The 12,936-nt window shown below is 43.1% G+C and overlaps 1 protein-coding gene across 1 annotated transcript; it reads right to left on the reverse strand.

The window, feature by feature from the left end:
* Positions 1-2,616: 2,616 nt before the first annotated feature.
* On the reverse strand, positions 2,617-6,972 carry LOC115204980 (V-set and immunoglobulin domain-containing protein 10-like 2). The gene is made up of 3 exons (XM_029770552.1): positions 6,751-6,972; positions 6,146-6,366; positions 2,617-2,763 (listed from the first exon to the last, which is right to left on the reverse strand). Exons 1-3 carry the CDS (start codon positions 6,815-6,817, stop codon positions 2,617-2,619), a joined length of 435 nt encoding a protein of 144 aa, XP_029626412.1. The 5' UTR covers positions 6,818-6,972.
* Between the last annotated feature and the right edge of the window lie 5,964 nt (positions 6,973-12,936).

Raw genomic sequence — 12,936 nt, forward strand, 5'->3', positions numbered from 1 at the left:
ATCACATCATCACCCTCATCACCCTCATCACCCTCATTACATCATCACCCTCATCACCCTCATCACATCATCACCCTCATCACCCTCATCACATCATCACCCTCATCACCCTCATCACATCATTACATCATCACCCTCATCACATCATCACCCTCATCACATCATTACATCATCACCCTCATCACCCTCATCACATCATCACCCTCATCACATCATCACATCATCACCCTCATCACCCTCATCACATCATTACATCATCACCCTCATCACCCTCATCACATCATCACCCTCATTACATCATCACCCTCATCACCCTCATCACATCATCACCCTCATCACCCTCATCACCCTCATTACATCATCACCCTCATCACCCTCATCACATCATCACCCTCATCACATCATTACATCATCACCCTCATCACCCTCATCACATCATCACCCTCATCACATCATCACCCTCATCACCCTCATTACATCATCACATCATCACCCTCATCACATCATCACCCTCATCACCCTCATTACATCATCACCCTCATCACATCATCACCCTCATCACCCTCATTACATCATCACATCATCACCCTCATCACCCTCATTACATCATCACATCATCACCCTCATCACCCTTATCACATCATCACCCTCATCACATCATCACATCATCACCCTCATCACACCATCACCCTCATCACCCTCATTACATCATCACTCTCATCACATCATCACCCTCATCACCCTCATCACCCTCATTACATCATCACATCATCACATCATCACCCTCATTACATCATCACATCATCACCCTCATCACATCATCACTCTCATCACATCATCACCCTCATTACATCATCACCCTCATTACATCATCACCCTCATTACATCATCACATCATCACCCTCATCACCCTCATCACATCATCACCCTCATTACATCATCACCCTCATCACCCTCATCACCCTCATTACATCATCACCCTCATCACCCTCATCACCCTCATCACATCATTACATCATCACCCTCATCACCCTCATTACATCATCACATCATCACCCTCATCACCCTCATCACCCTCATCACCCTCATTACATCATCACCCTCATCACACCATCACCCTCATCACCCTCATCACCCTCATTACATCATCACATCATCACCCTCATCACCCTCATCACCCTCATTACACCATCACCCTCATCACCCTCATTACATCATCACCCTCATCACCCTCATCACCCTCATTACACCATCACCCTCATCACACCATCACCCTCATTACACCATCATCACCCTCATCGCCGTAGTAACCCCATGTCTGTAATCAGTCTATTGATGAGAAGCAGGTTGGACCCCCTGACGTCAGTGGGGGGAGGGGGGTGAGGTGAGGTTTGTCCAACATGTAAGGTCAGTGCTTACCTCACTTTCACTGGGCATAGCAAACCTTAGTTAAAACTTTCATTTAGTTAGATCATTGAGATCAAAGCGTATTTTAACTTTTTTTGTAGTCATTGGGAACATATTTTCCTTCACAATAACGACCTGGTAAACAACCAGGAACAATCATCGCTCGATCTCTCCTGTCTCCTATGTCATTCCGTTACCGGTGTTTAAACAGGCTGCCATTTTGTTTTTTCTCCTGCCCTCTCTAACACCCCCTGTACTCTGAGATGAGTTGTGGTGCTCAGCAGTGCCAACCATTCATGTTGTTAGTCTGTCACCTGATTAGTTATGAAAAGCATTTGTCTTTTGAGTAACACTTCCTGTCGCCAATCTGTCAGTCATCTGAAAGAGAGCAGAGGTCCATCTCAGGATTATATTCAGGAATGGAGACATGCAGCCGGCCGCAGAGCAATTTGCTCGTTGCAATTTCGGGATCTTTCAGAATGTTCTGGATACGCCACAATAGGGCGGTCTCTCATTTCAGCCAGAGAGATAATGATGGGCAAAGACTGAAATCCACTCCGTAACACACACACACACACACACACACACACACACACACACACACACACACACACACACACACACACACACACACACACACACACACACACACACACACACACACACACACACATATACATTCACAATTTTCAGTTGTATAAGATTGTATAACAGAGTAGTTCTACAGCAAAAATATGCTTATGTCCCACTGGCTGTAATGTTAGGAAAGATCACTTAATAACTCTGAGGCCTGCGGCAAAGGCCTCTATTGGACCAGGGAGTGGTCTGTCAGATAAAAACCATTGTTTAACAATCCTGACAGTCTGGATTATGAATAGCAAACAGATGATGGTATGATTCAAATACAGGTCATCATGTCAAAACACAGGTAGGTTAGAAGCATGGAGTCAAGACCTCACCTTGTCAACAGTTAGATTGAAAACACACACACACAGAGCAGCCATTTTACTGATTAGAGTACTGAATTTACTACTACAGTGACAAAGTTCAATCTCTCTCTCTCCCTCTCTCTCTCTCTTGCTCCCTCTCTCTCGCTCCCTCTCCCTCTCTCTCTCTCTCCCCCTCCCTCTCCCCCTCCCTCTCCCTCTCCCTCTCCCTCTCCCTCTCCCTCTCCCCCTCCCTCTCCCTCTCCTCCTCCCTCCCTCTCCCTCAGTCCTCCTCCACCACCTCTAGCTGAGTGTAGTAGAAGGTGATTGTAGCTCCCCGGTCCGTGTTGTAGATGGCCTGACAGGTGTACATCCCTTGGGCCTCGTGGTGCAGCTCGTCCAACAGCAGAGAAGACGTGTTGGGCATCAACTGGAACAACAAATTCATTTCTGTTAAATTACACAAAATAACTGTATTTTAAGGGGTGTGTATATTTATGTTTTATTCTGCACAAGAATTGCTCTTTCGGGACAATAAAGATTGATTGAATTGAATTCAGAACAGTTTGACAACTGGTATTACAGTATTTTCACAGTTGTATATATTCCCCCTTTCAGCTGTACTACCTCTGTGCCTAATGTTGTGCTTTCAACACTATTTACTGTTGGGAAACGGTAGCTAGGTTAGAGTTAGGGTAGCAGAGGTTAGAGTTAGGGTAGCAGAGGTTAGAGTTAGGGTAGCAGAGGTTAGAGTTAGGGTAGAAGAGGTTAGAGTTAGGGTAGCAGAGGTTAAAGTTAGGGTAGAGGAGGTAACTAGTTTAGAGTTATTGTAAAATAGTTAACTAGGTTAGAGTTATTGTAAAATAGTTAACTAGGTTAGAGTTAAGGCAAAGAGGTAGGTAGCTAGGTTAAAGTTAGGGTAGAAGAGGTTAGAGTTATGGTAAAATAGTTAACTAGGTTAGAGTTATTGTAAAATAGTTAACTAGGTTAGAGTTAAGGCAAAGAGGTAGGTAGCTAGGTTAAAGTTAGGGTAGAAGAGGTTAGAGTTATGGTAAAATAGTTAACTAGGTTAGAGTTATTGTAAAATAGTTAACTAGGTTAGAGTTAAGGCAAAGAGGTAGGTAGCTAGGTTAAAGTTAGGGTAGAAGAGGTAGGTACAGTTCCTTCTGAAAGTATTCAGACATTTTCCACATTTTGTTTCGTTACAGCCTTATTCTAATATGGATTTCTTTTTTTAAATCTCAGCCATCTACACACAATACCCCATAACGGAATCACAATACCCCATAATGACATCACAATACCCCATAATGACATCACAATACCCCATAATGACATCACAATACCCCATAATGACACCACAATACCCCATAATGACAAAGTGAAAACAGGTATTTAGACATTTTTGCAAATGTATATAAAAAAAACAACAGAAATACCTTATTTACATAAGCTTACAGACCCTTTGCTATGAGATTCAAAACTGAGCTCAGGTGCATCCTGTTTCCATTGATCAGCCTTGAAATGTTTCTACCACATGATTGGAGTCCACCTGTGGTAAATTCAATTGATTGGACATGATTTGGATTGTCACAAAACTTTCTATATAAGGTCCCACAGTTGACAGTGAATGTCAGAGCAAAAACCAAGCCATGAGGTTGAAGGAATTGTCCGTAGAGCTCCGAGACAGGATTGAGTCGAGGTACAGATCTGGGGAAGGGTATCAAAACATTTCTGCAGCATTGAAGGTCCCCAAGAACACAGTGGCCTCCATCATTCTTAAATGGAAGAAGTTTGGAACCACCAAGACTCTTCTTAGAGCTGGCAGTCTGGCCAAACTGAGCAATCAGGGGAGAAGGGCCTTGGTCAGGGAGGTGACCAAGAACATGATGGTCACTCTGTCAGAGCTCCAGAGTTCCTCTGTGGAGATGGGAGAACCTTCCAGAAGGACAACCATCTCTGCAGCACTCCACCAATCAGGCCTTTATGGTAGAGTGGCCAGACGGAAGCCACTCCTCAGTAAAAGGCACATGACAGCCCGCTTGGAGTTCCAAAAGGCACCTAAAGACTCTCAGACCATGAGAAACACGATTCTCTGGTCTGATTGAAGTCTTTGGCCTGAATGCCAAGCATCACGTCTGGAGGAAACCTGGCACCATCCCTACGGTGAAGCATGGTGGTGGCAGCATCATGCTGTGGGGATGTTTTTCTACGTCAGGGACTGGGAGACTAGTCAGGATCGGGGCAAAGATGAACGGAGCAAAGTACAGAGAGATCCTTGATGAAAACCTGCTCCAGAGCGCTCAGGACCTCAGACTGGGGCGAAGGTTTACCTTCCAACAGGACAAGAACACTAAGCACACAGCCAAGACAACGCAAAAGTGGCTTCGGGACAAGTCTCTGAATGTCCTTGAGTGGCCCAGCCAGAGCCCGGACTTGAACTGATTGAACATCTTTAGAAAGGCCTGGAAATAGCTGTGCAGCAACGCTCCCCATCCAACCTGACAGAGCTTGAGAGGATCTGCAGAGAAGAATGGGAGAAACTCCCCAAATACAGGTGTGTCAAGATTGTAGCATTATACCCAAGAAGACTCAAGGCTGCCAAAGGTGTTTCAACAAAGTACCGAGTGATGGGTCTGAATACTTATGAAAATGTGATATTTCAGTGTTTTATTTTGAATACATTTGCAAACATGCCTAAAAACCTGTTTTTGATTTGTCATTATGGGGTATTGTGTGTAGATTGATGAGGGGGAAAAAACCCCAATTTATTCAGTTTTAGAATAAGGCTGTAACACAACAAAATGTAGAAAAAGTCAATGGGTCTGAATACTTTCCAAAAGCACCGTAGGTTAGAATTCGCTTACAAGAGGTAGCAAGTTTAGAGTTAGGGTAGCAGAGGTTAGAGTTAGGGTAGCAGAGGTTAGAGTTAGGGTAGCAGAGGTTAGAGTTAGGGTAGCAGAGGTTAGAGTTAGGGTAGCAGAGGTTAGAGTTAGGGTAGCAGAGGTTAGAGTTAGGGTAGAGGAGGTTAGAGTTAGGGTAGCAGAGGGTAGAGTTAGGGTAGAAGAGGTTAGAGTTAGGGTAGAGGAGGTTAGAGTTAGGGTAGCAGAGGTTAGAGTTAGGGTAGCAGAGGTTAGAGTTAGGGTAGCAGAGGTTAGAGTTAGGGTAGCAGAGGTTAGAGTTAGGGTAGCAGAGGTTAGAGTTAGGGTAGCAGAGGTTAGAGTTAGGGTAGAAAGGTTAGAGTTAGGGTGGCAGAGGTTAGAGTTAGGGTAGCAGAGGGTAGAGTTAGGGTAGCAGAGGTTAGAGTTAGGGTAGCAGAGGGTAGAGTTAGGGTAGCAGAGGTTAGAGTTAGGGTGGCAGAGGTTAGAGTTAGGGTAGCAGAGGGTAGAGTTAGGGTAGCAGAGGTTAGAGTTAGGGTAGCAGAGGTTAGAGTTAGGGTAGCAGAGGGTAGAGTTAGGGTAGCAGAGGTTAGAGTTAGGGTAGCAGAGGGTAGAGTTAGGGTAGAAGAGGTTAGAGTTAGGGTAGAGGAGGTTAGAGTTAGGGTAGCAGAGGTTAGAGTTAGGGTAGCAGAGGGTAGAGTTAGGGTAGCAGAGGGTAGAGTTAGGGTAGAAGAGGTTAGAGTTAGGGTAGCAGAGGTTAGAGTTAGGGTAGCAGAGGTTAGAGTTAGGGTAGCAGAGGGTAGAGTTAGGGTAGAAGAGGTTAGTTTTAGGGTGGCGGAGGTTAGATTCAGGGTAGAAAGGTTAGAGTAGCAAGGTTAGAATTTGGGTAGCAGAGGTTAGATTCAGGGTAGAATAGTAAGCTGTGTTACCCACCTTCAGATGTCCAAGGCTGCTTGAAAGTAGAGGCTGGAGCATGGGACCATGTCCGTAGTTATAAGCCACAGCTAGGTTAGACTGGGACCCAGGCCTAGTGAATCCCCAGATGAGGATATCAGGCATTGTGGATCCACATTCCAGAGTCACAGAGCCCCCCACCACCCCTCTGGCCTCCTGGCGGATATACTCCACCTCCTCTGGGTCCACGATCTCCAGACCTGAGGGAACAGTCATATAACACCCTTTATAAAGCCTTGTTTACATATTACATTTTAGTCATTTAGCAGACGCTCTTATCCAGAGCGACTTACAGTAGTGAATGCATACATTTCATTAAAAAAAAAAATGTTCCCCGTACGAATTGAACTCACAACCCTGGCGTTGCTAACAGCATGCTCTACCAACTGAGCCACACGGGACTTGTTTAAGATGATATGAAGTTAGAAACCTTTATACCTAGATTATAGTAGTGAAGGTTTACCAATAGATACTATAGCCACATTAAGAAGATGATAGACAAACGATAGACTACATCAAACAGAGACAAGACATCCTCCTAAGAGTTCCCATAGTAACACTAGTACAGTCCAATAAGGCCTTACCTTGTAGAGGAGGCTGCAGTAAGCAGAGGAACAGACAGAGACTGGACATCCTCCTAAGGGTCTCCATAGTAACACACACGTTTCAGAGGTTGCTGGTTATTACAGCATTATATCACAGAGCTTCTGAGTTCTAACGTCTAACTCCTCGTTTCAGGCGACACTACACACTGTGGGTGATAGAGAGAGAGAACGAGAGAGAGAGAGAGAGAGAGAGAAAGAGAGAGAGAGAGAGAGAAAGAGAAAGAGAGAGAGAACGAACGAGAGAGAAAGAGAGAGAGAGAAACTATTCATCAATGCTTTACCACTCTCTCTCTTCCTTATCTCTTTCTCTCTCTGTCTTTCTCTTCATTCTCTCTCCCCTCGCTCTCTCTCGCTCCACCCCTCTCTCTACCTCTCATGGCCTGGCTAATGAGCAGACCAGAGAGAAAGAAAGAGGGGGAAAATTTAGAAAGAGAAAAAGAGAGAGAGAGGTGTAGGGTGTCTGGTTGACGCCGTAGCATAATCTATTATTGAATGAACTGAAACGGATAGCAGCCTTTTCAAAATTCCATCAGTCGGACGGTGAAATGAAATCCCTGTGTGCAGAGAGAGAGAGAGACACAGAAATAGAGGGAGAGAGAGAGAGAGAGAGAGAGAGAGGAAAGAGAGAGGGAGAGAGAGAGGAGAGGAGAGAGAGAGAGCGACAGACAGACAGACAGAGAGAGACATACAGAAAGAGAGATAGAGAGAGAGAGAAACAGAGAGAAAGAGAGAGAGAGAGAGAGGGAAAGAGAGAGAGAGAGAGAGACAGAGAGAAATCACAACAAACACTACTTCCTGTTTACCCCTAGAGGAACATATATTGCAACCATTCCTAGTTGATTAGATTACCCAAACTCAGTAACGTAATCTGATTACATTTAGTTACTTTTTAGATTACTATCCCCCTTAAGAGACATTAGAAGAAAGACAAACATGTCCTGATCTGTTTCACCTGTCCTTGTGACTGTCTCCACCCCCTCCAGGTGTGGCTTATTTTCCCCAGTGTATTTATCCCTGTGTTTCCTGTCTCTCTGCCCCAGTGTATTTATCCCTGTGTTTCCTGTCTCTCTGCCCCAGTGTATTTATCCTTGTGTTTCCTGTCTCTCTGTACCAGTGTATTTATCCCTGTGTTTCCTGTCTCTCTGCCCCAGTGTATTTATCCCTGTGTTTCCTGTCTCTCTGCCCCAGTGTATTTATCCTTGTGTTTCCTGTCTCTCTGTACCAGTGTATTTATCCCTGTGTTTCCTGTCTCTCTGCCCCAGTGTATTTATCCCTGTGTTTCCTGTCTCTCTGCCCCAGTGTATTTATCCTTGTGTTTCCTGTCTCTCTGCCCCAGTGTATTTATCCCTGTGTTTCCTGTCTCTATGCCCCAGTGTATTTATCCCTGTGTTTCCTGTCTCTCTGCCCCAGTGTATTTATCCCTGTGTTTCCTCTCTCTCTGTGCCAGTTTGTCTTGTATGTCCAAGTCAACCAGTGTGTTTTTCCCCGTACTCCTGCTTTTGCTATTCTCTCTTCTGCTAGTCCTCCCGGTTTTGACCCTTGCCTGTTTTCTGGACTCCGTACCCGCCTGCCCTAACCTTTCTGCCTGCCCTGACCTCAAGCCTGTCTGCCACTCTGTACCTCCTGGACTCTGATCTGGTTTTGACCTTTTGCCTGTCCACGATCATTCTCTTGCCTACCCCCTTTTGGAACTAATAAATATCAAACATTCAAACCATCTGCCTCCATGTTTGGGTCTGGCCTTGAGCTCTTCTAAAAAAATGTATGTTACCAATTGAACGACATCTATTTTCAGGATAAATCAATGTTAAAGTTTACACAGCTGGCCATATATGGATGTTCAATGTTACTTTATGGGTTGGTTATGCAGGCTTCTTCTAACCCATCGCTTTCTACTACATATAGTAATACAATTAAATTATATCTTCACATTAAAAACCAAAGTCTATCAGAATTCCAGTCGTTCCAATAAATGTTATACCCCTTGATCTTCAAGAATATGACTTGGAAATATGGAAGTTGTTTTACCTGAGCATGAACCCAAAACTAAGGAATTATTAGCCAGCCCTACTGTGTTATTTATGATTGTGTTGTCATGGACGACTGATTGGGCTCATTGATTCCAGTTGAAAAATAATTGCTGCGCTCGTGGAATGGCTTTGAGCTCTACTGAAAAGGGCTATTTACAGGTGAAACACGAGTGTCATATGCTGCATTTGCTACAGGCCTATTGTTGACTTTTTAGTTGGTGACACTTTGATATCTTGATAATATGAAGCTGTTTAAAGGGCAAATCCACAGATGAAACAATAACAAAACCCTCACCCCGCCCCTGTTTTGGTAAAAAAAACAATGTAACCACTCTCAGATTAATAGACAGCTTTGTTGGCAGCTTTTCCTTCACTCTGTGGTCCAACTCATCCCAAACCATCTCAATTGGGTTGAGGTCGGGTGATTGTGGAGGCCAGGTCATCTGTTGCATTACTCCATCACTCTTCTTCTTGGCCAAATAGTCCTTACACAGCTTGGAGGTGTGTTGGGTCATTGTCCTGTTGAAAAACAAGTGATAGTCCCACTAAGCCCAAACCAGATGGGATGGTGTATCGCTGCAGAATGATGTGGAAGACATGCTGGTTTAGTGTGCCTTGAATTCTAAATAAATCACAGACAGTGTCACCAGCAAAGCACCCCCACACCATCACACCTCCTCCTCCATGCTTCACGGTGGGAACCACACATGCCGAGATCATCCGTTCACCTCTCTGTGTCTCACAAAGACATGGCGGTTGGAACCAAAAATCTCAAATTTGGACTCATCAGACCAAAGGACAGATTTCCACTGGTCTAATGTCCATTGCTCGTGTTTCTTGGCCCAAGTAAGTCTCTTCTTTTTATTGGTGTCCTTTAGTAGTGGTTTCATTGCAACAATTCGACCATGAAGGCCTGATTCTCGCAGTCTCCTCTGAACAGTTGATGTTGAGATGTGTCTGTTACTTGAACTCTGTGAAACAGTTATTTGGGCTGCAATTTCTGAGGCTGGTAACTCTAATGAACTTATCATTTATATTTACATGTACGTCATTTAGCAGACGCTCTTATCCAGAGCGACTTACAGTAGTGAATGCATACATTTCATACATTTTCATACATTTATCCTCTGCAGCAGAGGTAACTCTGGGTCTTCCATTCCTGTGGCGGTCCTCATAAGAGCCAGTTTCATCGCTTGATGGTTTTTGCGACTGCACTTAAAGAAACTTTCAAAGTTCTTGACATTTTCCAGATTGACTGACCTTCATGTCTTAAAGTAATGATGGACTGTTGTTCCTCTTTGCTTATATGAGCTGTTCTTGCCATAATATGGACTTGGTCTTTTACCAAATAGGGCTATCTTCTGTATACCACCCCTACCTTGTCACAACACAACTGATTGGCTCAAACGCATTAAGAAGGAAAGAAATTCCCCAAATACATTTTTAACACCTGTTAATTGAAATGCATTCCAGGTGACTACCTCATGAAGCTGGTTGAGAGAATGCCAAGAGTGTGCAAAGCTGTCATCAAGGCAAAGTGTGGATACTTTAAAGAATTTCAAATATAAATATATTTTGATTTGTTTAACACTTTTTTGGTTACTACATGATTCCACATGTGTTATTTCATAGTCCTGATGTCTTCACTATTTTTCTACAGCGTAGAAAATAGTAAGTCAAAAATGGATGTAGCAACTACAGATTTCACCTTTAATTCTATCAAAAGTGTGTGAGTTTGAGCATGTGTCCATTAGGCCTGTGGATTTTTTTTATTTTTATCAGCATGAATTAGATTGAGCAATAAAAGCCCCACTTTTATTCCATAGGCTGGGATCCTCAATATGCAGCTGTTGCAAGAGTACATTTTTTCACTGGCTGTCCACTGGTTTCAATAACAATGATTGACAGGCAGCTTAAACTTCTTGAATTCAACCATTATTGGGTTCAAATACACATTTAGATTTGTGAACAGCCGTATCCACAACAACCACAATCTGTAAGGCGCAAATAGCTAAAGGAGAGAGCAGCAGTGTCGATGCGCGATGTAGATATCAATGATAAGTGATATTCGTATCGCCGTAGACTACAACACCAACGTCATCGTTTACCTCCAAGCGTTTAGTAAAATTGGATAATGTTTGGATGCCAACAGCAGTCGTACCATTGGAAGAAATAGCCTGGACTGTAACCTACAAAAGCCTATTCCTGCTCTTTTCCCCGCGATCCATCAAACACATTTGGCGTGTCACTATAGTGGTCTCTGATTGGTGGTCATCATTTGGTGTGTCGTCACAGTGGTCTCTGATTGGTGGTCATCATTTGGCGTGTCGTCACAGTGGTCTCTGATTGGTGGTCATCATTTGGCGTGTCGTCACAGTGGTCTCTGATTGGTGGTCATCATTTGGTGTGTCGTCATAGTGGTCTCTGATTGGTGGTCTTCATTTGGTGTGTCGTCACAGTGGTCTCTGATTGGTGGTCATCATTTGGTGTGTCGTCATAGTGGTCTCTGATTGGTGGTCAGACTCACTCAGGTGGAACAAACTTAACCTCTCTAGGGTAGGTGGGACGAAATCGTCCCGCACTATTCAACAGCCAGTGACACATCAGAACGCCAAATTTAAAACCACAAAATGTCATAATTCAAAGTTCTCAAACATAGTACTATTTTACACCATTTGAAAGATAAGACTCTTGTTAATCTAACCACACTGTCCAATTTCAAAAAGGCTTTACAGCGAAAGCAAAACATTAGATTATGTTAGAAGAGTACACAGTCAGAAATAACCACACAACCATTTTTCAAGCAAGCATATATGTCACAAAAACCAAAACCACAGCTAAATGCAGCACTAACCTTTGATGATCTTCATCAGATGACACTCCTAGGACATTATGTTATACAACACATGCATGTTTTGTTCAATCAAGTTCATAATTATATTTATATCAAAAACCAGATTTTTACATTAGCATGTGATGTTCAGAACTAGCAACTAGCACACCGCAAACTTCCAGTGAATTTACTTAATTACTCACGATTAACGTTCACAAAATAGATAACAACTATTTTAAGAATTATAGATACAGAACTCCTTTATGCAATCGCGGTGTCAGATTTTAAAATAGCTTTTCGGTGAAAGCACATTTTGCAATATTCTGAGTAGATAGCCCGGCCATCACGGCTAGCTAATTTGACACCCACCAAGTTTGGGACTCACCAAACTCAGATTTACTATAAGAAAAATTGGATTACCTTTGCTGTTCTTCGTCAGAATGCACTCCCAGGACTTCTACTTCAACAACAAATGTTGTTTTGGTTCGAAATAATCCATAGTTATATTGAAATAGCTCAGTTTTGTTTGTGCGTTCAGGTAACTATCCGAAGGGTGACGCGCAGGCACATTTCGTGACAAAAAAATTAAAAATATTCCATTACCGTACTTCGAAGCATGTCAAACGCTGTTTAAAATCAATTTTTAATGAGATTTTTCTCGTAAAATAGCGATAATATTCCAACCGGGCGACGTTGTATTCGTTCAAAGACTGAAAGAACAAAATGGAGAATTCACATGAACGTGCATTTCCAGTGTCACTGTCCCCAGGCAGGCCAGTAAGAAACAGAGCTGCTGTACTTAGCCCAGAGACTGCATAGCTCTCATTCCACTTCTGGCGCCTTCTGAAAGCCAATGGAAGCCTTAGAAAATGTTACGTTACAGCAGAGATGCTGTATTTTCGATAGAGATGCAACAGAAGGAGAACAAATTGTCAGACAGGGCACTTCCTTCATGGAATCTTCTCAGGTTTTGGCCTGCCATATGAGTTCTGTTATACTCACAGACACCATTCAAACAGTTTTAGAAACTTTAGAGTGTTTTCTATCCAAATCATATTCTAGTTTCTGGGCAGGAGTAGTAACCAGATTAAATCGGGTACGTTTTTTATCCGACCGTGCAAATACTGCCCCCTAGCCTCAACAGGTTAAACTTGCGCCTTTATTCAAAGCTGATTTGAATGTCTTTGAGAAAAAACAAAGAAGTGTCAAAAACTGTTTCGCGCCAAAGTCCTGAATTTAAAAGTAATCCTCTGAGTAATCATTTAGTTTTTCTAAAGTATCTGTAATCTGATTACAATATTT

The sequence above is a fragment of the Salmo trutta genome, chromosome 13 (assembly GCF_901001165.1).
Source record: "Salmo trutta chromosome 13, fSalTru1.1, whole genome shotgun sequence".
In the NCBI taxonomy this organism is placed as follows: Eukaryota; Metazoa; Chordata; class Actinopteri; order Salmoniformes; family Salmonidae; genus Salmo; species Salmo trutta.